Raw genomic sequence first — 27,550 nt, 5'->3', positions numbered from 1 at the left:
CCACAAAGGATGCACATGCTTAGATAGTAATATGTAAGTAGCACAAAATTTGTGTTTGTCCTTTATTAGGCAGCATGAAAAAACATAAAGTTGGAGGAAGTTGTTAAGGCAGGATTCAGTCTTAGACAAACCGATACCGACCTAGGTACAGAGGCGAGAGCACACAATGCTGGGAATAAAATTATAAAGTTGATATGATCATTTACAAACATATAAATTACCAGAATGGATACAAAAAATACTATTCACATGTACCTTGTTGATGCATTTCATTTAGCTTTTGCAGATGTGTAGGAAGATTGCTACAGAAACATAAGAGAGGAGCTGAAAATTTTCATTTAGAGAAACACAATCAGCTGATATTAACATCTGCGGCATTATAAGCTGGTTAATGACACATAACATGGTTCAGGTATAGTAGTCAGATATACATACAGTACATACATCATTCAGATCCAGCTGCAGTAGTAAGTCATGCACACTGTTCAGTGATAACAGTAACAGTGGATGATAAATATATTCTTGATCAGCAGAGTATTACTGTCTGCATGTGTTCAGAAAAGTTACATCCTGATTTATTGTGTTAATGACGTTGTCAGCTCAGTCAGATGTAGGTGATGTAGTTTTCAGGTATGAGGCCTGTTTTGCCTTTGTATGTTGCCTGAAGCCAACCTGGTTCCACGGATGGATACACTGAGGACACAAACAACTCAACTCAGCAACTTAAGATAAAGATCTTCAAATATATCACAATCAAATTTGATATCATACACTGTAATGCCTTACACAGACAGCAATAGCCTTCTAAAGAAAGGAAGATTTATCTACAACCTCTAAGTAAAATTTTGGACAAGGCTTAATTGAATTCAATGAATGAATGAATGAATTTAATTGAATTCCTCCTGAATTTTTGTTCACTTAACTCTCCTTGAATGAACAGCATAGATTCAGTAAATGATTCTGCTGCTGAATAATTAACACAAACACAAGATAAACAGCCAAGCATCATTTAAACTGACACAATTTATATTAATCTCTACTCTTAATAGATTTTAAGTAGTTTAACATTTTAGTGAAACACTAGATATGTTGGGGAAGAATAAATCAAACACACATACGAATATGACTCCTGAACACCTGGTACTCCATGTAACCCTAATATGTAATAAATGCATCCAGGGCACATTTAGATTGGAATGCGATCGGGCCAGTCAGACCACTTTTTGAGATGGTCAGGGTCGCAATGTGATCGTCTCTCAGCTAGGTGTAACTGAGATCTCTACTGTGACCACATTCTTAAAAAACAGGTCAGCCGAGCTCATTGAAAGGTTATGTAACACATAAAAGCCCAACAAAAGCCAGAGGCTGCTATGAGTATCTACAGGTAGTTTAATGAAAGTGCCCTGAGGAACTGAAACCTGTCAGAGGGTTTCTTACCATTTGAGAACAGCGCACCCTGAGGAAAACTGAGCTCATGGTTGTGCTCTGCCTCACAGGAGTAAAGCGCTTTTGCTTCCCTAAGAAAAAACAACAACAAACAAAAAGCTGTAAAAAAAATTTGTTCAGTAAGCAAGTTAAGGATAAGTTAATGTGAATGTGTTTGGAATTCAATTATTTAATAAGAATCATTGACAAGTGACACATTCAATACTAAAAAATTAATCAACACACCTTCCTGAAGAACATATGTCTAATGCCGAGGAGAAAACTGAGCTCTCACGCTGTGGTAGTCCGACTGATAACCTGTAACAAACAAACACAAAATTATCAAATGTTCTGAATAATAATTCACAGTGTTTACAGGGAGAGAGTGATTATGCCAGTTTCAATAGTGAAGGCACATCTTGAGCAAGTCAGAAACATGATATTGCTCCTGAAATCTTACCAGCGATTCCTGAGATGTCAAGAAAAAGTATGATATATTATACCAAATTTACATAAAAGATATCTCTTCTGATTTGAACCAAACTCTCAGGGATTCTCAGGAATATCAAAGATCTAAAAATAGAAAACCAATGTGACAGACACTCACAATGATCCAGGTCTCTGGTAACCGTTGCTGGATGTGGCTGCAGAGTGTTTCTTGGTCAGATCAGAGCCACAGCGGATGTGTGTTTTACGTGTCTGTGGTTCCAGTGACATGAGACTCTGTACCGATCCATGACAGCTCTTATAATCTGTAATTGAACACATGAAATCAGAACTGAAAAAAAGCTGGGGAGTGACCTTCATCTTTGTTCATCAAGTGAGTTTTGTAAACTATAAAAGAGATGTATGTACCCTCAGAGATGTGTAGGGACGTGAGAGAGGAAGCTGTGGAAAGAGGGTAAGGGAACAAGGAGGAGGAAGAGGAAGAGGAGGAGGATGCAGTCCTAAAAGCAGTCCTTTGCTGCCGGGAAGGAGAGGTAGAGTCTGTCATTTTGGTTTCTGTGACAGTGGACGGGTTAGCGGATGCATTGCTCTGATTCACTGAATGAGTGCTCTTCAGAGAACAAACGGATGACACTCTTTGAACAGCTCGACCCTCCCTGAGAGAGGAGGTGCGCTCAACTGAGGAGTGCTGGATGGAAGTGGACGAGGAGGCTCTGGAGGGAGAGTTTGATTCTTTAACAGATGACAAGGAGGCAGTTGAGTTTCCTTTGACTGACAAAGTCCTCTCTACAGAGAGTAAAGAGGACATGGAGGATGACACAGAGGAGGTCTGCTGGGTTGGATTTAGCTGGGAGGAAGTCCAGGAAGAGGAAGGCATGAGGTGATGGGAGTCTATGCTGTCCATTGACTGTTTCTGATCCTTCCCATTTAAGCAATTCTGGGACGGGGGGCAGGAGGGAGCTGCAGGAGGAGATTCAGGCACCACAGAGGACGCGCCAGGATCGGAAGGAGGAGAGGATGGAGGAGAGTTTTGAGACAACCCATTCTTCTCAGAGGAGTGAGAGGACAGGGACTCCTGGCTGCCCATTGGTGTCGTACTAGGGCTGCTACTGAATGTGTCACCTGGAGAAAGAAATGGAAGGAAGTCACAAAAAAAGAGTGATCAATGATGGCAAGATTGTGGCATCTTTAGTTTGTGACAGATTATTTTCACAAATAATGGATAGTTAGTTTTGGATCAAATTACAAAACTAAAGAGAAACTAATGGGAGTTCACTGTGACATTTTTTGCAATGTGATTCAAGCCAAAAACACTGTTCACTGTACTATGACTCAAGCCAGAGACTCACTGTCGTTGTCTGCCAGGCACAGAGCAGTAGGGTAGAGTCGAGGCTTCCTCTTTCCTGTTGACAGACAGATGGCTTTGTTCCTCCGAGAAGTTGACCGAGAGGATGGAGCCTGGGGTAATGGTAGAGACAGGTCTGGGGCCTCACTGAAGATCTGATGGGAACACATGTTTTACAATATACGTACATGTCTGTTAGGTATGTATACTGTATAGATATTATGTCTATTGTATTTGTTGTATCTGTTCTGTGAGTGTACCTTGTGGCGGTTTTCAATAATGATCTCCACCACAATGTTCTGAAACTTGATGTTCATCATGGCAGCCACTGTCTCTTCCTGTGACCTCAACAGTGTGGGGCCAAATATCATTCCCAGGTTGGACACAGTCATCTGGTTCTCTTCACAGTGAGAGGACACCCTACACACACACAGACAAACACACAATTAGCATGTATTTCATATGGCACAGAAATAAGTTAAATGTATTAATATATACATACTTGAGGAGGTGGTTGGTTAAAATATCCAACATTGCTTTGTTTTTATCAGGTAGTTTGTGCACAAGAGCATGAATTGCTCTCACTCGATATGTCTGGTCATCATACGCTGTGAAACAAAGAAAAAGATATAACTCAGACACAATATACTTTTGCATTTACATAACATCCTGTATAACATACAACCACACATAGTGTTTAAAGGGATCTTACTTGCAGCTTTGATAAATTCTTTATGCAGTCTATAGGTCAGTAGTGGTTCTGCCAGACACCTACATGATCAGAAATCATGAGTTCATAATTCATAAGTAGCATTATTCAAATACCATTTTGTACTTGTAATGTTACCTGAAATAATTCTTAAGGCCGCTGGTGATGGTCTTGTTGTCCCAGGTGTCTGCATTTACCTGAATGTCAGCAGGAGCTGTGGATGCTAGAGGAAAGTAAATAATTAATGATCTGTACTGATGGACAGCACTCCCTATTTATTGTGTGAGAATCAATTTTCCTCAGAAAAACAGTATCGTACAGAAAAACATTTCTTACCAAAGGCGCTTGTCATCAATCGCTGCACTTTGGAGTTTACTCCTCCAGTCCTGTAAAGCCCCAAGGTGGTGATGCCTACACTCACACACATACACAATAATATACTTAATAAAGCAACCCTGTAGATATAGAACATAACTGTATATTAACTGTACCAGGTTTATGGTGCAACCAGAATGAAGAATACCTCTCATTTCAATGAGCTCAATGCACTTTTTGACAAATTTGAAGCCTGCGTCATTGAGAAATGCTGCAAAATGAAAAAAACAAACAAACAAACATTATCATGATGTCCGGTGCATTGCAGGAAATAATAAACAATGTTAATGTTATATTTTTATTAGAATACTTACTCTCTTCCTTTTTACTAAGTAATGAAGGCAGTGTGTAGATCTGTAGAAAAAAAAACATATAAAAAGACACTCCTTTCAAATATCAGTTCAGTTCAGTAAAGTTAATTGTGTTTGACATAATCACACACAACTGTATTAGAATCCTGTCACAATCTGAACATCTTTTCTGTGCAGCCTACATTCTTTCATGAGGATATTGTATTATTCTAGTTAAATCAGGGATGTATTCATACAGGCTCCTTTTCCATCCATTGCCTCCATCCACAGTCGCCTGTTGGCCTCAGATAGAGCTTGCAGGGTGATGACGCCATGTCTGCATAGACAGAGAGAGATCATTTTACCAATGCACAACCCAACACCAGCCATATTTTTTTTATATTCTATAGTTCATCTGTTGTGTACCCACACACACACACAAACACACACACACTCTCAGTCATCTATCTCTCTCACCTCTCCACCACCTCAATGTCAAAGCAGAAGCGTTTGTCGATTGAATCTGTCTTCCTTCTGACACATGAGCGCAGGCTGAACATTTCTGGTGTAACGTTCACCACACCGTTCTGTTAACACAGAGATGTGGAACTCAGCACACATCTGAACTTGTTATTGTAGCAAAGAAACACTGTAGCTCAGTACCTTTAGGGCCATGTTGGTGTTTTTTACTTCCTACCTTAGGATTTTTTTTGTTGAAGTTGCATTAACAAGACATGATACATGATACATGAAGCGACTGATAGTTTAGGGGTAATATCGCTGCCCTCCATGCAGATTGGGGTTCCAATCCTGGCTGTGGCCTGCCACTAGTAGGGTTCCTTCTTATACCTACCTACCTTTGTATCTAACTTGTAAGCGTCTGCCAAATTACTAAATGTAAATACAGATTCCTTGTTGGTGCATTCAAGTGCTTGTGTGGACAGCTGGAATGCTGGACAGAGCTATTTAGAAAGTTTTTTAAATGATCCTCTCCCCAAAAGTACTTTTTCCATAAGCAAATACTAACAATAATCAATTATAAATGTTAATATTATAGTACACTGCTAAAACAGAAATCAATTGCTGTGTGAAATGGAGGAAACATTATAACACTGCGGCATGGATTGGATGTTGTTCAGCAGTGATGAAGCATATCATGACTTTAGTGAAGCTTAAAACATGTAGAAACTCTGGTTTGGCTATTTATCTGTGCTACCAGCGCACCTGTCTGCTGGCAGGTCTGGCCTCTGTGCTGCTCATCGTGAACATCTTGGTGCTTTTTTGGTAAGTACAGTAGTATCTGGTCCATACACTGCCCAATGGACCTGTAATACATGACACATTTCAAGCAGGTGCAAATGCATAAGAAAGTCTGATTGTTGTTTACAATTTAAGTGGGAGAAAGAAAGAGGGAGGGAAGAAAATATGATTTTTGTGTATCTTACGCTTTTCTTGTATATACAAATATCCCTCCATGGTAAAGCAACTGGGGGCTTTGAAGTCTTCTTCAGCAGATCGGATCCTCTTCATCAGCCTCTCAACCTCAGCACGTGTACTTTCAAAGTTATTGCGGGCCTTAACAACACATAAGAAACTGCACTGAAAAGTGTGTTTGTAAAAATATCTACAAAATCAATCAGTGAATGGTGCATTCAAATCATCTTATGGAGAGGTAATACTGTGTTTTAGTATTATTATTATAGACCTTAACGGGCAATTGAACAGATAGCCCAGTAATTTTTTAAGCTGTAACATAATTGGACAATTTAGTACAGCCTTAGACATATTTATTTTAACTTTGGTGCTTTCCAAGTAAACAAAATGCGACTTGTACCAAACTAAGCCTTGTTCAAACAGTTGTTCACATTATGGGTTTCAACATACTGGGAGTATCAGGTGTGTTCGAGGCATGTAGAGCCAAATGCATCTAAAACAGACTTACAAATACTCCTTTTTAATGGTTTTAGAGGCAGGCAAATCTAAATGAGCAAATTAGTTATAAATATGATTTGAGATATCTGGCCCCGATTTGGTGTAAAGATACAAGCTTACATTTTGCAGGTTGAACTGAAGCTGCTGCTTGTAGGGTTCGAATTCACTGGCCACCTCGTAGCCCTCATGGTAGAATGTAAACAAACCCTGTAGGAAGGCTAATAACTGAAGAGAAGAAGGAGAAATCCGCAGGAAAATATTAGCTGGCGGCTTGGGAGTGGAGGAGTATAATGAGAGGATTACAAAAGAATGACTGTCAGTCATCTGCTCAATCAGTCAAAATAACCTCTATAGAAGAAAAAGCCCTAAACTTGGAATGTTCCTTGTTTACTTTACAACAAAGAGTTTTCCTCTCTGTCAGACGGAAGAGATCTCACATGCAGGAAGTGCTGCTACAGCAACAGGAAAGGGGGCTTTACTGATAGGTATCATTAAAACATTTTTATCACTGACCAAACATTGTATGTAATGTGTTATTTCAGCTACCTTTTCATGATCATGTCTGCATGCACACAAACACAGATTTGAATTCACTGTTAACATAAAGCACAAAATAAATGCATCCATCACATTTCCTGTGATAAAACATGATATATTGGTGGCTCTGCTTTACCTCCACTAGTCAATGCTATGCATACTCAGCAGGCTAGAAGAATTTAGAGGCATGAACTCACCGGTTCCACAAATTGAAACTTCTTTCTTTCCTGCACTTCATGGATCTTAAAGACATACTGCAGTGATGCATCATAAAAAACCTGCCTGTCCTTACTCATCTGTGAGTCAGCCTGCAACAAAAACAACCACAACACACAAACACAACTTTATGTTACCTAACATATGTGGGAGAAATTTGTGTATTTTTAGGAATTGCACTGTTTACCTCTTGTAGGTGTAATTCCTTCTTTTTGGGGGAAAGGCTAAGATGTTTCTCCAGAACAGAGTAGTACCTCTCTGTCTCTTTGTCAAATTGCTTCTTTCCCTCCTGAGGAAAACAGGGATGAGTACAGAACATGAGCAACAAATATAACCAAGCATAGAAATGTCTAAATCTGCTAATACAGATGTCTAAATTCACTTTTTTCACACATTGTTAGGCTTGTACCCCTTTCCCCAGTCTTTTTGACATGGGCTGAAGATACTTGAGTAGTTATTCCAATACCAAAACTGACATAAACCTGTGTACATGTGTAAAGTACATTTATTCCTTTGAATTTAAGCCTTGAGTCATATACTAATACATTTGCAGTATGTTCCTACATGTAATGTTCCGAACCTGCACTACTGGGGAGCTTTAGTGAGAGGAAAAGTAGTGTGGTTTATGGTTTAAAGAGATAAAAAAGGCTATGTGTAGCAATAGAGTGCAATAAGTAATAATAATATCAATATCAATAGTATCGGGTAATGCATGGAAACTTCTATTTTTCTAAAATGCATTAATATTTATTGTTACTTAACAAAAGCAGCTATGAAATTATTTAATAATTAAAACTGTGTTAAAAATTAGGAAAGTTATTAATTGAAAATTATAAACCTAATGTAAATAAAAAGAAGGACTAAATATTTGGGGTGAGTACTCTTCACCCAACTCCACAACTTCAACCACTTTACTGCTCGAGAACTGTGAGGATGTACTGCTCACACACGCTTGCTACATTCTACAAGCTTTTGCTTCAATTAACACTAAGAAATGAGAAGCGCTTTCACTTTCAGGATTAATTATTGCTGTATTCCAGTTCCTGCTGTATGATGCTGATAATGTATAATGTATGATAAACTGAATTATTATAAGATCTGAGACAGCTGCTGAAACCAGACACCAGACTCAGTGTTGTTTACACTGTCTCACTGAGTTCAACTATCTCTCTGTCTGTGACATGCTCCTTGTCTTCCCTCCCAGTCTTCGTTCCCATGACCTTGTTAGCGACGCTGAACTTTGCGCCATCGTTTATCTGAACAAATTGGATTCTCTGACAGCATACACAGAGATCGACTGGGACCAGACCTGTGCAGGATGATCTGTACCATTACCACCCACAGTGTTGGATGAAACTAAGATGCAAAATGAACTAAACTTCACTTACTGACCGCATAGATATCAACTGTGGTTCTTTTATGAATTGAAAATTAGAAACTTTTTAGTAATAATTTAATCAGCTTTCACATAAACCTTCACTTGTAACAACTGCAGCTGTACCTTAACAGCTCCAATCTGCTCCTTACGAAACCTCTCAAGTGGTGAGATCAGCACATCATCAGCATTCTGGATCTGAAACAGGAAAAACACGCACCAGTCAGTTCAGTGTCATGAGACTAAATACTATGAGCAGCAATAAAAATATGAAAACAGCTCAGTCACTGATGAGGACTGCAGTCGTGATGTGGGTGTTTTGCTTAAATCTGATTATTCAAGAAATGCTTGTAGTTTATTTGAGTTTATATTAAAGAGACACTTTTTTGGCACCTCTGCTTCTTTGGAGAACGGAAAATGTCAAATTACAAAATTACATTATGTCAAAACCTTGTGTATGACTCACTGGCTTTCAAAGTATTTCAATTGAAGACATCAGCTATCGACAACTACACTAATGTGCTGTATGTAAGTAAAACTAAGGCTGAGTTTCTGGGATTCTATTTATTGTTTATTTTATTGAACTCGGTTCCTGCATTATGCAATGCAGTGAATTGTTCATGGCTATGCCAAGTCACAGAAAAAAATAGATGCAAGTATTCTTATGAAAATAGAACAGTGGCTTTTCTGCCAGAATAAGTAGTAGAGTAATTAGGTGGGCGCATGATTTTATTAAATTAGACCAAGTCTGGCCAAAAGTCAGGGGCAACTGGGGCAGACTTAGACTGTGGTTTGACTGATAGCCAGACTTAACATTGCCATCTAAAATTAATCATATTTGGACTCATTTGTGATATATTCTAGGTAATACCTTGTATTATACTTTTATTAAATTAAGCTTACCGAGAAACCATGTGTGTTCTAATCAGCTACCTATACATCAACAAAGAATTCAACAGTTACAGACAACTTACTTTGAAAATCTAAAGAGTATAATACAGAAAATGTCTATAGGTACAAAATGCTGTGAAGACCTGCACTGTAACACAGCTGAGATAGTGTGGGTTTTCAATACACAGCTCAGTGTTGTTACTAACTCATGATGCTAAGGATAGTGTCCTTGGACAAACAAACACACCTTATGATGTCCTCACCACTGGATATTTCCAAAAGATTACTGTAAATAATCTTTCTGCTCACTCAACACCACTGTTAGCAAATCAAACATTATGATTTCTGTTTTATGAGCTTTGGTAACACTGGTTAGCAGGTCTATCTGTTCATTACCATGGAAGTACTGCTCTTAATTTGGATTAGCCTGGCATTGGGTTGGTTAACTTTAGAAAGTGGAGTTTCCCTTGATTTTGCCAAACTGGATCACTGGGAAACTTCACAGACATGAGTCAAGCTAATTTCACCAGAAAATCATTATGATTATTTTTGCAGCTGTAAAATCTGTATGAAATCATTGTAGCTGATGTTTAGACTCTACAGTAGTTATCTCGTAATCTACAGAGCACTTATCGGAATTCTGCTGTTTATATTAGGTCTTGGTCTTATTTAGTCACAGATTTAGATAGTGAAAGCGCGTGTCACCTCTTGCTTTGTTGGGTCAAGCTGATTTAAGCTTTAGACTCCAAATGGCTTCCCAGCCCTACAGCATGACTTCACTTTCACTTCAGTTTAGTGCTGCACCAGTACCCGAATAAAGGTCTGCTCCCATAACATGTTCTGTTTTTTCAACACATTACAATAAACAGGATGAAACTGAAAACCAAGCAAATAAAGGACATTGTTAAGTCTCAATAAGAGTCCTTTCATGTTCAACAGGTAGGGTTTTCACAGGAACCTATTTGTTGGAATTGCCCTTTAACTTAATAACGGTGGTATTTTTAGAAGTTCAAATCCATTGGCAGGCTTTTGGAGGTGCCACTCCAAGTGGAAAAGCATACAATTAGAATATAGAGAGAGCAGACACACACACACACACACATACAGAGAGAGAGGCTGAGACAGAAAGAGAGAGAGAGGAGAGAAACACAGGACCCTTTATGGACTTTCCCAGGCAGTTAGGGCTGTGTTCAGTCTCATAAGGGAATTGGCAGAATAGGTTCCACATGGTTCCCCTGTAACAAGAGCATGCACTCAGTCACAAAGGCACACACACATACAAACACACACACACACACACACACACACACACACACACACACACACACACACACACACACACACACACACACACACACACACACACAGGACTATAGAGAAGGCAGCATACTATGCACATACATTGCACATGGTTAGACGTTTGCTTACACACACAAACTCTGCCAGACTCCAGTCACTCCCACACAAAGGCTTCTGGTTGATGGAGGCTCTGTGAGTCAGGGAAAGTTTTCCCTGACTTGCCAAGTAGCACTCACAAACTCACAAAAAAGTTTTCACAACAAATGTGTGAATCAGTCTTGCAGGGAAATGGGATTAGTACATTGAGGAAGTCAGTGTGTTAGGTTCCTGGCAAAAAACTTAACTTAAATTCAAATATATAAAAATCACTTTCAAATGTACCCTTTAGAAAATAGAGCTGTGCATTGGAAAGAATCTGGTAACATGTTACATCTTACAATACACAATATCATCATAAGCATTATGATGTTTAAATGTTTTTTTATGAATGAAACACTGTCTGCCACATATCTTTGTGTGTATACTGTTAATTAAAAGTCATTAAATATTATATTTTTTACACCTCTATTAGCAATAAGATAGGAGTGTCTGACTTTCTAGTTTTTTTCTGCTTAAATTAAATAAAAACTGTAGCATAAAGATGAACCAAATTAATTAATAACAAAAAGTTTGAGAGCGAAGAAAACTTAATTTGTGCAAAATAACAATGTAACTTCTACAATAAGTTGCAGTTGCATGATTGTGTATCACTACAATCATCAAAATATTGTATAGTAAATATAACTGTATAGTTATTTTAAATGTACAACATAAAGATCTTTAAGTTTTGCTTTTGTCTTTCTACTCTCTCTCTCTTTCTCTCTCTCTCACACACAGACACACACACAAAATGATTATTTTTTCTTACAAGTCGTTTTCTCTCCTCTTCCATGGTGTTCAAGAGCTGAGAGAACTCCTTTAACGACTGAGCTGCAAAACAAAGTATACATTCTTGTCATCTGACAGATTTTGCAGGTTCATCTACAACTTTCTCTAGATCTGTGGAGACATTTTCATCTCACCTATATTAATCTCATCATCAGTCTCAGCTTCTCCAATACATTCAAACTGGAACTCCTGTAGAGACTGAGAGAACCGCTGAACAGCAAGTGAAAGACCTGAAAAAATGAAAAAGAATTTCACTCAACCACTTAAAGCAGGTATAATAATTTAATTATTACTTATATACAGGAATGCTATGTGCATGTGTTTGCATACTGCTATTGTTGCTCCTATTTTATTACAGACTACAAAAAACATAATTTATCACCCCCTGTAATTAACTATTATTGTATTTTCTAATGTAACTCTTACATATGATCCACTGCCAGGACATGAGGTGTTAACGTCTGATGTAAGCAACCTGCCGCACCCTGGCCGCACTCACAGCCTTAGTCTCTGAAAATTCTGTTTACGAGTCTAAACAACACTCCAACAGTAGAATTTAATACCACTTTTATTATCTAAGGTGCACAAAAACTTGGCACCACCAGACTGCGTCTCTGTCTCGCTCACACACCCAAAACACTGGTCTTTATGCCAGCTGCTGTAAAGTACTATTTCAGTCACACCACTGCATGATACACTGATAATAAATCCATTAAAACGATTAAAATGTCTATCAGTAGCAGTTCATACCAGAGTAGTGCTTAGAGGGCAGGATTACAGACAAAAGCACTGTAACCAACACCTTTAGTCCACGCTACAAAGTCAAAGGTTGCATCTTTATTGTTGTGATTGTAAATATTTAAACTTAAACACCTAAATCTGTATTATTAATGTTATATATATCTGATACTCTGATGTCTGTCTTCTAATGCTGTCAATAGATATTACTGATTTAAAAAGACATTTTACAGTATGTAAGTAAGACAGACATTAATATTGAAAATGTATATACTGTTAGCTATAATCAATAACTAAAATAGTTACATTAATGCCAATAAACTTGTCATATTAATGTTAGAGATTTCTGTCCTCTAGACATACAGTATGACCTGTTCATGTTACTTATGCATTAATCATGCAGCATTTCCTCATGTGGTCACAGAACTTTCAAACACACTCAGGATTGTGTTTATATATAACAGCTTACAGCAGTTTTCGCACTGATGACCTCAGCCAGCAGGTGAGTCAAAGATATCGCAGGCAGCCATAAAGAGTAGGTGTGTCCATGTTTAAACCTCAGGTGATCAAAAGAAACTCCAAACTAATGGGAGGTACCTGGTCTCAGTATATGACTATGACAACAAGTACAACATAACCCTAATGGAAAATCCAATTCAGAACGGTCTAATATATAAGTACCAACACTGCATATTTTACAATTTGTCCACAAACCTGCTGCTATTACCTTTGTTTTTGACAAGGTTGGATAAATCTGTAAATGTTCCTAGAGCAAAAATGAGCTGCTGGGCTCCTACCTTTCTTCAGTGAAACTGCTTTTTATAAATTCATAAGATCCTAGGTGAAATCTTCAAATGCCTTGTTTTGTCCAACCTTGTTTTGTCTTAAATTCAAAGCTACTTAGCTTACTACCATCATTTATGACACAGACACACTTTAAATCCTCACATTTGAGAAACTAGAAACTGCAAGTCTTTGCAATTTATATCATACCAAATCTAGTGGAAAGGGACACTCATAACTATGATATAACTCATAGCTATGATAATAACTACTTCTGATTAGAGCGCCATAATCATAAGCTGTAATAAATGGCTTTTTATTGGATAATGCCTCATGTACCAAGCCTTTATATATCAGATATAAGCCATCCTATATTTCTTTCTAGGGCTGCAGGGCATCTGCACAAAATCTATTCATAAATTGTTTATTGGCTTTTATACAGAATAGAACATTCAAACAGTTTATGTTTTAATTTCATAAAGGGTTACACCATGATAAATCTGTAGTTGTACTAATAAGCAGTTTGAAAATAGATGAATCAAACAGTTAATCCTAATAAATTAGGGAGATAACAGTAGAGCCAACATGTAGTGATGGAGAAGGACTGAAGTTATGGTTATGATCAGTTGTTCATAAATGATGAAGCTTTGGTAAATGAGGTTTTGACATTAAATCATCTCAAATCAAAGCTAATAAGCTAAAAATAAATGACGCCTTATTGAACAGTGATTATAAAGTGTGTATCTACACTACAGTCGACCTGCCTAACTGTGCTACTCATGCAAAACACAAATCAAAGTACTAATCTATGAACTAATGCAGACTAAACTCATCAGCACACTGTCTCTGTTTGGACTGATGGCCTTGGATTTCCCTCTGTTTTCAGGCAGCTGACTGCACAAGTGATTGAGTAGCTTTGTCTCACACACACACACACACTTGAACCCCCAAAAAACAGGGTATTAATCAGCATGTGCTTACTTCTGAAGGCAGATATGAGCATGTTTCCATCTTTGATGAGGTCTTTTATAAACCTGTTGGTGCGCTCCAGCTCGATCTCATGGCACTGCAGTCGCTCTCTGAACTCCGGACTGTCCAGGAAAGAGTCACTAAACTCCAGCGTCGGCAGACCCATCGATAAATCAATGCTCGCACTTAATAAACACAGTAAGAGGCTGGATGTGTCCCCTCGGTAGGACTTACTGTCGGGTCTGTGCTGTGGAAAAAAACCTGCTCAGACGTTTCTTCCAGCTCCTTCTTTCATGCCTTTCTCGCTTTTTTCCCCCCAGAACTTCCGGACACTCAGACACAGCAGAGTCTCTGACACAGAGAGTTTGGCTAGGCTACATGACGAGCTCTCCGCTGCTTCTGGGGCGGTTTTAGAAGCAGTGCACTCGAAGACGGCGTCACTTAGACCTCTTACTGACTCGTTAGCAGGTAGAGAAAAACACCAGCAGTCGCATGAAGAACCCAGCAGAGCTGAAGTGTGGACACTTGAACGCGGTCGACAGAGGCTAATGTTGCTAACCCTGTCTGCATACGGCTCTAAGTGAAGGACTGTTACTATGGGAACGGGAGACTCCTGCTGGTCCGTGTTGAAACGAGTGGGACAGGAGCTGCAGACAGAGACAACATCACTGTTCATGTCGGGGAAACATTCAAAGTGATGATTAAAACTGCTTTTGTTTACAGCTAATGTTGCCCAAACAGAAGGTGCATTTGTTGGAAACTATTTTACAGCAGGGTGAAAATGCACATTTGATGCACAAGTGAGTATTTACAGAAGTAGAACAGTGTACAGTAAATAAATAAGCTAATAAATTCAAATGCCCATATTTATGGTAATGAATGAAACATCTCACCCACTTCAAATGTGTGGCTCGCTAATGTTTTTACATGTGCATGAACCAAAAATAATTTCAATGTGAGTTCAATGCAGAGTTTTGTGCATCATATTAGTATTATTATTATCATATTATGTACTGTTAAAGTACAGGCTGCACAGTCAGACATCATCCAAAGCAACACAGAAAGTTCTTACTTCCTTCAACCCGCAGCTCACAGTAGACTGCAATTACTACTTAGCTATACTAAGTGAAATGAAATGACAGTTTAACAGAAGCATTGTCACCACAGAATATGTTAAATTGCATGAGGTGAATTGATTTTCCAAAGTAAGATTGCCTACTGAAATGTTACAGGCTAAAACAGGCCCTTGAATGTGAAAGCAATATAGCTGGGACTTGTGCCAGCAGAGTGCATTGCTGTGCGCTGGCCAAACACTCCAGGGCAACCTCTGAATATGTAACATGCTTTCTTTTTTTTAATGTGGGATGTGTAATTAACAAAAGTGGTGCAAATTTATATTACCACTATTATACTTGCTACTGCACAGGTTTGTTGAGTCACTGATGCAAAACCAACTTGGCATTTTGGTCACCTTATACAAACTAGGCTCAGCTCAGCACTTTTTGCTCGGTCATTATGTGTCAGCCTCTAAGATAGATTTGTTAGCTTCTATCTTGCAGAAGAGAGAAGCCTCGCTATTTAAATTAGTCCTGCTTCAAAACATTCAATTGGTTCCTTTTTTAAAAACCATCTGTGCAAGCAGCCACTGCACAAGTTTCGGCTCTCCCTTGGTGGTCCAGCTGCTTTGTCTCAGTTGGTAACTACTGTATCTGTCACTCACAGGAGAAGAATAGAACACCATGACTACTGAAGTAAACAAACTTTAAGCAGCTCTGTACTGGTTGACACACACACATGCACAGGCTGTATAAGGAAACACTGAAAAATTGTAGCACATCTTATGTTTTTACTCTACATGTAAGGTAAGCAATGCAGTAAATAATTCTCATTTTAAGGCTTTTTACTGATTAATACTTGAAATACATATACACTGTACATTTCTGAGATTTGCAACTATGGTTTCTACTAAATCCTCTAAACTTGTGGTCATTTTATAGTATCTGGTGTACGGGCATCCAAAGATCAGGAGCTGCTGATGATGCCAGAGATCCAACAGCACTCTCAGGAGACAACAGACAAAATGTTTGTTGAAAATGCCAATGTGCAACACCCACGTCCCCACCATGATTTGTTGCTGCGAAGTCGACCCTACAGGGGGGAGCCCCCAACAGTGGCAGGTAAGCGTTTGCTGCTCTTCTTTTGCAGCAACATTTTTATTATTCAAATGTTTTTTGAAGTCCAGGTGGAGAGATGAGAGCTTGTAATAACGTTTCATGTATTTTGATATGGAAGACTCAATCAGAATCATATCCAGAATCTGAAGGTTTTCATTATACAAAGGAGGCATAAAAACATTGAATGTGATATCTATCTTTAATTTTCTGGTTGCACTGAGAATAAAACATAAAACAGTGCAGTTTTATTGCTTCAATGTGAATAATTAAGCATTGTTGTTGCAGTTATTTTTAGGTTATTCCTATTATATGGCCACAAATGAGTAATGGCTGACAAAAAGTTCATATAACGATGTCAGCAAATGTTAGGTGAGGTTAGTCCACATATTAAATTGATACTTGCTGTTGTGTTTATTGAAATTACTCCAAAGCACCATGTTACAATGAAAGGATTTTGAAAATGCCATTAACTAAATTCAATGTTTAATTTAAGTCTTAGTAGTATTTAAAACCATTAAACTTTGTGCTCCAATAATCTGGCACCTTAAAAGACACTTTTTACCCTCTCTCTCATGTCCCAACTTCCTCAGGATTTCTCCTCTACCCAGACACTCCTGCTAAGATGGAGACCACATCACGAGAAGCTTTCTCCTTCAGGCCCATCCCACAGCAAGAGAGAGGCAAAGGTCTGTAGTCTAACTCAACCTGGAGAGTAAACTCACCTTATCTGTTAAACCGCAAGTTGTGTTTGTGTGGAAGCACGAGTGTTTCAGTAGACGGGCGGACAGTGTGTTGTAGATGTGGGGGTTTAGGTTTGTAAAAAGACTTGTATGAGACCAGAGTTTAGGAAAATAAAAAATAAAAATATCTTATAGAGGTAGAGGTCAGGAAACTTTTATTTTAAATTGTCTTCAGAGACAGAAAATGTATGTCCTCCTAACAAACTAATTACCTGACCTTCAGGAGATCATATCGCCCACAACACACAGCAGCAGTCACACTCTCCTCATCCCACATCCTCAAGACAAACAGGAAGAGGAAACAGCAGCAGCAGCAGGGACAAGGAAGCAGAGGAGGACGAGCAAGAGGGCAAACACAGTCAACAGCGGGGGTCGACAGCAGTGCAAAATGAAGATCCAGCAGACATGCAGTCCCAGTATCAGAAGGATTTCCCTCCTCCATCGTCCTGCCGCAGGAGGCGAACACCAGCGCTTCCACAGCCAGACAACATCGGCATCAATCCTGCCTTCAGGTGAGTGTATTTCAATATTAAAATGTACTATGGCTTTATTTAGATGACAAGTCATCAGCATGTTTGTGTCACGTTCACAGGATCGAGTTTAGCACAGTCCAAAGAGAGAATTTCCCTGGTTGGCCCATCATGAATCCCAGGCTGAGAGTAACCTCACAAGGACGACCTGAGAAATAGTGTTTAACATGCCAGAAACCAGCTTGCATGTCTGCTTCCGGGTAAAAAGTAACAAATACATAATTTTACCACACACTCTTTGACTGTAAAACATTTTATTTACATTTATGAATAGATACATGTCAAAAATTTCTTTAATTTTTTTCTCCAACTGCAAAATATTTCTTCAGATGTGTTCCTGTTTTACCGTTTTCTATTTACTGTAATAATAAAATGTCATGTTGCATTTAGACTATCAACGCCAGGTTGTTCTTATGATGTTTCATAAATAATAGTGTCCAGCAATAAATACTGTTTCATAAACCGGTGAATAACGGGTTTTACCAGTTTCTTTGACGTTAAGACGTGTTATGTGTGTTTCGATATCAATACTTTAACTTTTTCCTCCTCCTTTCTAATGTCACAGCAGTGAACTTAAGATGTGCTGTGTAAGAAGTCTCTGGATGAGACTCATTTTCAAGGTTGCATACTGCTGACACACTTGCGGTCACCCAGTGATTCATAACTGAAACATGAATGAACAGAGACTAGAGCACAAATCTAAATCAAACCAATATTAAACAATCATCTCCCTCCACGTTCTATCTTCTATGTATTTTTACATTGTAAAACTTTCATGATTGTCTAAGATCAATGGCAAATTAGTGCATTTGAAAAGGTCTGGAAAAACAAAACGAGCACTCCTGGCCATACACAACAGCAAAACATGTTTTAATGGTAACACTTATAGTTACACATTTTAGATGTAATATTTGGCAGAAACAATATGTTTTGCAATACAGTCTCACAGAAAAGAGGCCAGTGGCAAAGATATATTTAATTGTCTCTTTTGTAGAAATAATGGGATACTTTTTGAAGTGTTTGACCAAGTTTAAGGCTCCAAAAGTCTTTAACTATTAAAGCATGTATGCATTAAAGGCAATAGTTTAAATGCCCGCATTATGAAAATGTTTGAACTCTGCAGTATAAATGTCTTTTTTAGATTTAGAAAAACACAAAATTTAAACAAAAATTTAGAAGATTTTAAAAAACACAATGTTATCGTCCTTCTTATGGCAACAGAATATGTGTAACATCAACTGTGTACTTCACAAAATGAGAATAACATTTCTTCAATTGTGTCACACAGTTTACATGACAATATAATCAATATAATCCTCTGCAGTACCAGTCTGATGCTGTACATCAACTGGATACCACAAGAAGGTAGATATGAAAAGTTACTGAATAGCTGGTTGTTTCTCTTTCCAATGCCTCCATTGGAGGCAGACAGCTCGACAATGAATCAAACATCTGTTACAGACTTGATCTGACTCAGGTAAGATGAGTAAGTTACTTCAATCATCTCCTGTCCTGGTGCCGACTCCTGTCGTCGTACCTGCGCTCATCCCTCCGGCCTCTGCTCCCCCACTCGGCCTCTCTGTGTCGGTCCCTGTCCCTGTCCCTTCGCCCACCTCCACGTTCCTGCCCCGGGCCGACCCCGAGGTGAATGGGCTTACGGAAAGGTCTGTCTCTGCCACCAAACCGTAGTTGTCCGGACTCTTTCTTCCCTCCCTGTCCGCCACCGAGCCGGCGGGGGACCCATCCTTTGAGGGTCCGCTCCTGTTCAAAATCCACAAACACTTCGTGCTGGTCTACCACAAGTTTGTTGGCGTCCCGACGAGCCCGCACCACAGACCGCTCGTCCTTGTACTCAATGAAGGCGTATCTTTTGGAGAAACCCGTGACGATGTCTCGGACCAGCCGGAGCTCCTTGATGTCTCCGTACTTTGAGAACACATCGTGCAGTTTATCCTCGGTTGTCTGAGGGTTCAAGCGGGCCACAAACAAAGTAAGCAGCGGGTCTCCATGGACGCCTTTGTTGGGCTTGTACCGGGCACCCATAGCCCTCCACACCGCCCGGTCATGGGGCTCCACGTCGGTGCCGTCGATGCTGCCAGCTTTCAGCGGGTCGTACACCTTCGCTATCGGACTCCAGTCCACCATCTTTTACCAAAAACATAAAAGCTCTTCTCCTTCAACGTGCGACGGCCTCCCAGCCGGTTTTATCTAAATCTACTGCCGTTTGAGTACCACAGATTTTAACCTACCGCTCCAGGAAGCAGATTGCAGCCGCGAGTGCATCAACAAAAACATTCCGTACTCAAACAAGTTCCTATCTGCGACTTTGTAAAGGTTCCTACTCCCTCAATCAGGATTAAAGCGTCTTTAAAATTCAATGCTATAGTACTTATTATTACTAAACTAAAATGTTCAATAAAAACATTTTGAAATCATAAGATTTGCTGTGTGTGTGAACATTTGTAATGATGGACACAGCACTCTATGAAAAATATTTAATAAAAACAGTGAAAATACATCCATTATGACTCCACATTGAATCAATATTTACAAAGTCATTAAGATGCTCTCACTTCACTGCTATGTACATTTAGCAACAAATTAATTTGTTATAATCTGATGTCTGTTTACAGTATCAAACTGCTTTGGAAATATAAACAAAATCCTCCTCAGTTAATTTTATTAGGTACGTTTTGAAAATGTTCAGTATTTAGCTGGTTCTACACCACAGATTTAATATTCTGTCTCAGCTTGTTCTTTAGAGGAATCGGCCATTCAACTCTGCTCCTGATTCGTCCATTTGTAATTGCCATTACATGTCCTCCACGCTCCATTTATAGGCTGCCTCCTGGACTGCTTTTTTATCTGCCATCCGCGTATACCGTTTTTGTTCAAAACCGTTTGACCTGAAAGGCACACAAATTGTGCATAGTTAATTCTGCAGTCATACCCTCATTGATTTGATGCACCAGAGCAGCTCTTCAACAAAGCTTCCCATCATGTTCAACTCAACATAGAAGCCAAAATTCTGATTACGATTGTTGTATGAAGGATCATTTCACATTTACCTCATTTTATTGCATCTGATTTTGTCAAAAGATCACACACACACACACACACACATTACCTGTCCACTCCATCCCATCGATACCCAGGTTGAATATTGAACCGGTTTGGAGGAGGTGCTGGGCCTTTATACCGAGGCTTTTCTGCAAAACAAAAATAGATGTGTGCTATTCTGTACATGGAACAACCATTTTTTCCTATGACTCAGGTACCATAGTACCGTTTATAAAATGTTTAGTACCTTGAGCGTTCACATTGCGTTCTTTTTTTCGCCTAAGCATTGCAGCCATCGGATCCCCCTCCCTTTCCTGTTCTCTCAACATGCGGTCAAGATCTTCATCATCGTAGTGACGTGCCAGTGGCTTCTGGGCTTCACGCAGGGCATCCTCAAGTTTCTGCTGTTCCATCTGGTTCTGGGCCAACCTTTAACCACATTTTGACTTCATCAAGATCATACCACCACATTTTTATGTGTTTACAATCACACTCATATATATTGCAGACTCACCCTTTCCCCCACTGAGCATATTTCTCATCTTTAGCTGCTTTTTCTCCAGCTTTCTTCTTCTGTTCTTCTCTCTCCGAATCCAAATCTCTCCTCTTGCCGCTCTTGTCTCGGAACACCGTCTGGGCATTGCGGGATTCATCTAGTAGCAGAGGGAGCATGTAGTAAGTAGAAAATGTCATGAATAGGGATTTCATCATTCAACTAAACACAAACTAATAAAAACATCTGTAAAGTCCTCAAGAAAAATACAGTTATATGTGATGAAGGTCCAAGAGTCTAAAACAAAGATTACAGCTTAAGCAAGATAGTGTTGTATTTTCTTAAAAAATCTATCACAACTCAACTCTGAGTGCATCCCAGATCAACAGTGACTTACAGGGTGAGCAGCCTAAAATATACAGTCTTTTCATTACTTGGCTGACTATCTGCGTCCTTTTATTCACATAGGTGATTAGATACAAGTTCTATGTTCTTAATAACAACAAATAAAAATCTAGTGACAGCATATCTTCTCCCAATTTGAAGACATACATATTGATCCTGTTTCTGTCTGATGGCCATAGTTTACATGCAGTTTACATTTATTTGTTGTGAAAGCCACAATTATAAAATAACAAGCGCTATCCAGTGATTGGTTGTTGAGATAAAGCTCAGCCCCATCTCAATTTAGGCTCTTGGCCATTATATTTAGCCATAAAGAACTGATGATTTTTATTATAAAGTTCTTGAGGAATCATTTCAGCCATAATTTGGATTATGCATTGATCACCAAGGGAAAGTATGGTAAAAAAGCAAAGTTGAGTTAACCTTCTAGTGGCTGGTTTTTTCGTTCTCTGCGTCGGTTCTCTTCCTGCTCTTTTCTTAAAACATCGACAGAAACTAGGCCTGCCTTGCCACCGGAAAGCATCCTCTGACCCTGAAAAGAAAACAGTAAAAGCTACATGGGTCTGATAAACTTACCATAGCATACTCACAGCAATTTTATATCACTCTTTAATTTTTTTGAGAATAAAGAGTTCACACCTGTGACTGGCCAGCCCTGCGAGGTGGTGACAAATCTCCATCTGAGTCCTTTGCATTCTGTGGCCGCCTCCTGGGTGGTGACTGGTCAGAATCAGAGCCTCGGCTTGTTTTTGAGCGCCTTCTTGGAACAGACTGGTCAGAGTCTGAAGCCTCTCCCTTCAGTGTCTTTTTTCGTGGAGGAGACTGGTCAGAGTCTGAATCATGTCTGTTCTGAGCTCTTTTTGCCACTGGCGACCTATGATTGTCAGGTGAACGTTTTTTACTTGATGAGGATGGGCCGGGCTTTCTTTTGTAGGTGGGGGAAGAATCTGACAAAGAATTAATTAGTTGTTTAGTGACATTTTACAAAAACTAAACAAACATTACAAATATGGCTGCATCAATATTATGTTATTATTGTTGCATTATAATTACTGGTGCATTACATGTGTGTACATATCTGTGGTCATTCCAACCTGGACTATAATTATTGACCTATTTTCATCCATCTTACATATTTTTTTATATATACTGAGTTTTCTGTATTGATGTTATTCTGTATTTGTGGTGGTGTAGATTCTTTCTGGTTGTCAATGAAACCAGACCTTTCATATACCAACGAAAGGTCATGAGGTTGCTGTGATGTTTTTACTGTTATTAATAAGGGCTTTCCCTGTGCAAAAACGGCCAAGATTCACCCTTAAAAAAACCTCACTTACCTTTGCTTTGCACCTTTCCTGGTTTCCCTGAATGTTGCCTTGGAGGAGACATGTCTGAAGAATCATGACGACCTCTCCTTGGTGGAGATATGTCTGGAGAATCATGACGACCTCTCCTGGGAGGAGATATGTCTGGAGAATCATGACGACCTCTCCTGGGCGGAGATATGTCTGGAGAATCATTACGACCTCTCCTAGGCGGTGAATTTTCTGGAGAATCATGGCGACGACTTCTGGGAGGGGATACATCTGGAGAGTCATGTCGGGTCTTCCTGACAGGAATATCATGTCTACTTTTCCTTGATAATGGTTCTGGTGAGTCATGGCGACTCTTGCTTGGTGCAACAGACTCTGACTGTTGATGTCCTTCCAGCTCCTCTGTGTCTTTATCATCATCAGCTATAAGTAGAGGACAGCAAAAGTAAATAAACTTGTTTACCAGTCAGGCACATGTTGCTCTCTGCTACTTTCACAGCTGCCAAAATTACCTCCAATCACTTTCCATCTGTTGCTTGTTCTGAAGTCTTCAAGTTGTTTCACTGCCTCTGGTCGATCATCAATTACCTCAGCAATCTGAGTAAACCAGCATGAGGTTTCAAGAGTTAGGAAAAAGGACACATAAATTTATCTTCTACTGTCTACTGTATGCCAATTATTGCTATCACTTTATACTGGCTTTTAGCGTTATAGAGTTTAGTGTTATAGTTGACAGTGTAAATCGAAGAGACAGACAACATTATGGTGATACTATACATGATTTCTGCATCACTGTGATAATGCAGCTTAATTTTCTTCTATTTATGATTAGAATTTAAATAATGTTTAGTTATTTGTCGATTCTTGTTAAGTTTACAGTCAAAATGTTAAAAAAAAAAACCTATTCTATTATGTGTTTTTAACCACATCACCCACTCCTTAGACAAGATTTATTATGTTACAGGATACAATTGACGTTAAATGCAATGGAATTTGAAGTTATTACATTTTTCTTAGATTAAATTGAGATAAACCGGTCACCACAAAAATTAAACAATTTAACCCCGGGGAGCAGTGTGTATTTACATGAATGAGGAATCAGGGAGTAAATAACCTAAAGTGAATGAATGGGTCCTAGCTAAGCTAAACCGATAACGTTAGTTTGACGTTCTTACCACTGGAGCGTCCTCTTCGTCTTCTTCAATCTCCTTCTCCTCTTTGACCGTCTGTTTCCAGTCTATGTCATCGTCTACTATTTTTAGTCTTGAACAAGATAAGTAAATGTGAGATAGATGCACTTTTCAACTTTAAACGTTTAGTTTAAGCAGCGAGCGGCGCCAAACAGCGACCTCAACAAGTTAGCTAACGTTAGCGCAACAAACACACAGCACGCACACACACACAGCTACAAACAAGTCCTAATAGACTCACCCTTTCTCGGGAACCTTGCGCCTTTTCTTTTTAAGTTTCCCCTTTGATTTTTTGGGATCTTCCTCGGCGGATAAATAACGTTTCAGGTATTCTGCTTTAGATAATCCAGTTTCTTTACTGCTCCCAGTGAACGCGGCCATCATTGTCGGAAACTACGGATATCATCGAGGGTCAAGATTAATGTCAGAGGAGGCGATCAGCAAAGTCTGTTGTAGACAACGGTGACCAAACAAAAACATAGTAGTCTGCCTCTGCAGCAAGAAGCACATCTTCAAACATTCCTGCTGAATCATCTTCCTTTTCTCATCTAATGCTTATCTCTCTATACATAAACATATGAGTTTTTTTCTGTTATGCCTTGTGTATCTACATATCCCAGAATATTCTTTGTCATCCTGATACTACCCTTGCCTTCATATTTCCTGAGCTGCAGCTGGATGTCTTTATGGAGTCTTACTTCCTGCCAAGGCTAAGTGATACAGCAGCTATAAATAATATATTTCCATTGCTCAATAACATCCGAAATTAATCACATAAAATAAATTATAGATTGATATATTAAAAAAGATAATTATGTGTCATTCTGAGTTTTTGGTTTAATTTGAATCAAATACCTACCAACAGAGATAGATAGGTTTGAATCTTGAATCTTGTTTACTCTGTAATCCATGTAATTACCGGCCTTTTATCTACACATGTAATTCAAATAATCTAAGATATTGGCAGTCATTATTAATGTAAGTAAAATGTATCTTCTGTATTATTTTCTGGGTTCCAGTTCTGCCCCATTAACATTTCATTCCCAGGAAGAAATTGTCAGGCTTTGAGTAGCATCCCTTTATTGAAAACCAACACTGCAGCTTCCACAATAAAATTTACATGGCAAGTTACTCAGTGCATTTATACAGTGTGAATACATACAATATAGTGCATGCCTGTGCAACAAAAAGGACATTTCCAAACATTCCTGTTGAATTATCTTAATTTCTCATCAGTAAAAAAGTTGTGGAAACATTTCAATATCATTCCACTGTTCTTAAGAGCAAACCAAACAAGGAGAGACATGGATGCAAGTTGACTACATCTTTTCAACGTGGTATTATGGGGGTGCTTGTGGATGCAGACAGATGCTGGGCATGGTTTGATGTGCGTGGGTGTGTGGGGGTGTGTGCCAGCACAAGCCTAGTTGTTTCTTTAGCTGTGTGTGTGATAGAGGAAAAGCAGGAGACAAACAATCCAGGAGCAGGAGCTCTTCAGAAACATGCTGACAGCTGAACACCGGACAAGGCTACCTGCAGAGAAAGAAAAGTGGGATGTAAACAGTTGACAAAAAAACCTCTTCAATCGGACTCCCACTCACTTATCCTCATGCTCGCTCCCTCAAATCCAAATACACAATCAATCCACCTACCTTTCTCCAAAGAAACACTGACTTCCTCCCCAGTCATTCTGCACATGTAGGTGGTGTTGTGAGGGAGTTCGTCTGTGAAGCCCTTTAGGGTCAATCTGTAGCCGTAGGGCTCCAGCTCCTCAACATAGCTTTTGCTTTTGAACTTGCTCTCTGCCGTTGATCCGGACACGTTGGTGTTAAGGAGGGACATTTTGTTTCCAGAGGACCAGGAGAACTCATAGGTGTTGATCTTGTTCGGCTTAGGCTGGATCTTACAGTCTACCCTCAAGTCGTTGTCATCTTCAATACACACGGAGATCTGATTACTCTTTACTTTGATCAGCAAGACTGGGAGTGACAGAATAAAAGCAAATGTAAAAATATGTATTATTTATTTGATCGATAATAGATACTCACAAAAGAGGAAGACACAACAATAATGCATCTTAAAAAGAATTCTTACCTCCCAGCACTCCATAAACAAACAAGGACTTCAGCATAGTGGAAAAGTGCCCATCCAACTTTGAAAAAAAAAAAAGGATTGTGAGAAAATCTAAATGCATCCTACAAAAATAACATGTAAACGCTGGTGATTTTGCAGTGACATGCCAAATTGAGTTATGACCTATTTCTGCCTCTGGGCTCCAGAGGCAGTTGTGAGTTCATTTTGGGTGAGGTCATGACATAATTTATAGTACAGAGACAAAAAGATGGTAAAATAAACACAACACAACTAAAAATTTTCTTCTGATACACCAAACATTTTCTTCTTTCGTTTTGGATCACAAGCTGGCGAGGTTTCAGAAGCACTGATATAATTTGCTGATAATACCCTTCAGATCTTGACCGGAGCCCACCTGTGAAAAAAACTAATGACTAGACATGATTCAGAACAAAATATTACACTAATGTTTTCTCTTTTCTCTTTTATTGTCTGTTTTACTATTCCTAGAATTTTCCAGTGCCCTTGACATAGTTATGCATTTATCAGAATCTCAACCCTTATTTTATTTTACATCATGAGTTTTTAAAGATACGTCAGAGGGTAATGTTTATGTATCTCTCTCTCTAGGTGCTTTCTGTCATCTTGCCCTGCCTATTCCAGCATGTTCTTTGTCATCCTGATACTACCCTTGCTTTCATATCTATTCCCTGAGCTGCATCTGGCGTCTTTGTGGAGTCTTACCTCCTGCCAAGGCTGGATGATGTAGCAGCACTTGCCTGCGTGCTCTTGTTTGGATAGAGAATAACCAGCTGATGGTAGTTGCCTCAGTGTGCAGTACTGCAAAGCACCACCTTTCTGATTTGCAGTAGGAACAGTACTTAGAGATGGAGAGAAAGTGGGAGGGATGAGTGTGTACCAGAGAGCGCTGATTCGCCTTTCTCCTCTGCAGTGCCTGACGGAGACCACTGGGCAGGCAGACTGAGACAAACCTCAGCTAGCATCATCATTTTTACCAGCAGGGTGTTATGACCTTGTCTCCTTTCCTATGCCTTGCCTGTCCTAATTTACCCTTTATATTTTTGTGTCTCTCTTTAAAGCTGTTCTTCTATAAGATATATATTAACAGTTTCCACAGACATTAGAGTGATCATTTTAATAAACTCTATAAAAAGTATCTAACTGGTCCTCCACTGTAAAAATGATTCACTAACTAAAATTAAATTAAGATAATGTAAAGAAATATGTCATTTCTTGAACGTATGCCATTACAGGATAAATTTGTAAGCTCTTAGAAATTTCTCTCACTTTCCT

General features: G+C 39.1%; 4 protein-coding genes across 6 annotated transcripts; 1 reads left to right on the top strand and 3 right to left on the bottom strand.

The window, feature by feature from the left end:
* Nucleotides 1-29: 29 nt before the first annotated feature.
* Nucleotides 30-14,868, bottom strand: arhgap42a (Rho GTPase activating protein 42a). Its single transcript, XM_033326323.1, is given in 24 exon segments — nucleotides 30-693; nucleotides 1,438-1,517; nucleotides 1,672-1,743; nucleotides 2,033-2,177; nucleotides 2,281-2,994; nucleotides 3,222-3,372; nucleotides 3,478-3,637; nucleotides 3,720-3,825; nucleotides 3,930-3,988; nucleotides 4,065-4,149; nucleotides 4,263-4,337; nucleotides 4,450-4,512; nucleotides 4,616-4,687; nucleotides 4,849-4,928; nucleotides 5,069-5,178; nucleotides 5,816-5,916; nucleotides 6,037-6,166; nucleotides 6,644-6,748; nucleotides 7,258-7,368; nucleotides 7,464-7,565; nucleotides 8,778-8,849; nucleotides 11,749-11,810; nucleotides 11,903-11,998; nucleotides 14,271-14,868. Coding segments are annotated over 24 exon segments (2,994 nt in total). The 5' UTR covers nucleotides 14,425-14,868; the 3' UTR covers nucleotides 30-604.
* Nucleotides 14,869-14,921: 53 nt separating this feature from the next.
* On the top strand, nucleotides 14,922-18,831 carry si:dkeyp-69c1.9. 3 transcript variants are annotated; one of them, XM_026370446.1, is made up of 6 exons: nucleotides 14,981-15,058; nucleotides 15,981-16,120; nucleotides 16,256-16,435; nucleotides 17,023-17,118; nucleotides 17,396-17,684; nucleotides 17,765-18,831. In XM_026370446.1, exons 3-6 carry the CDS (start codon nucleotides 16,294-16,296, stop codon nucleotides 17,859-17,861), a joined length of 624 nt encoding a protein of 207 aa, XP_026226231.1. In that variant the 5' UTR covers nucleotides 14,981-15,058; nucleotides 15,981-16,120; nucleotides 16,256-16,293; the 3' UTR covers nucleotides 17,862-18,831. The 3 variants fall into 3 exon arrangements, with proteins under 3 accessions (XP_026226229.1, XP_026226231.1, XP_026226230.1); XM_026370444.1 differs by lacking the exon at nucleotides 15,981-16,120 and having other exon boundaries at nucleotides 14,922-15,058; XM_026370445.1 differs by lacking the exon at nucleotides 14,981-15,058 and having other exon boundaries at nucleotides 15,116-16,120.
* A 54-nt stretch (nucleotides 18,832-18,885) lies between these two features.
* On the bottom strand, nucleotides 18,886-20,079 carry snrnp35 (small nuclear ribonucleoprotein 35 (U11/U12)). The gene has a single exon (XM_026370443.1). The coding sequence runs from the start codon at nucleotides 19,845-19,847 to the stop codon at nucleotides 19,203-19,205; it is 645 nt and encodes a 214-aa protein (XP_026226228.1). The 5' UTR covers nucleotides 19,848-20,079; the 3' UTR covers nucleotides 18,886-19,202.
* A 166-nt stretch (nucleotides 20,080-20,245) lies between these two features.
* Nucleotides 20,246-24,575, bottom strand: bud13 (BUD13 homolog). The gene is made up of 10 exons (XM_026369942.1): nucleotides 24,405-24,575; nucleotides 24,149-24,236; nucleotides 23,486-23,570; nucleotides 22,998-23,396; nucleotides 22,300-22,607; nucleotides 22,084-22,192; nucleotides 21,277-21,415; nucleotides 21,010-21,191; nucleotides 20,830-20,911; nucleotides 20,246-20,608 (listed from the first exon to the last, which is right to left on the bottom strand). Exons 1-10 carry the CDS (start codon nucleotides 24,545-24,547, stop codon nucleotides 20,515-20,517), a joined length of 1,629 nt encoding a protein of 542 aa, XP_026225727.1. The 5' UTR covers nucleotides 24,548-24,575; the 3' UTR covers nucleotides 20,246-20,514.
* Nucleotides 24,576-27,550: the final 2,975 nt, after the last annotated feature.

This window comes from Anabas testudineus, chromosome 14 (genome assembly GCF_900324465.2).
Source record: "Anabas testudineus chromosome 14, fAnaTes1.2, whole genome shotgun sequence".
In the NCBI taxonomy this organism is placed as follows: Eukaryota; Metazoa; Chordata; class Actinopteri; order Anabantiformes; family Anabantidae; genus Anabas; species Anabas testudineus.
The sequence above is the reverse complement of the archived record's forward strand: the minus strand, read 5'-3'. Positions and strand labels throughout refer to the sequence as shown.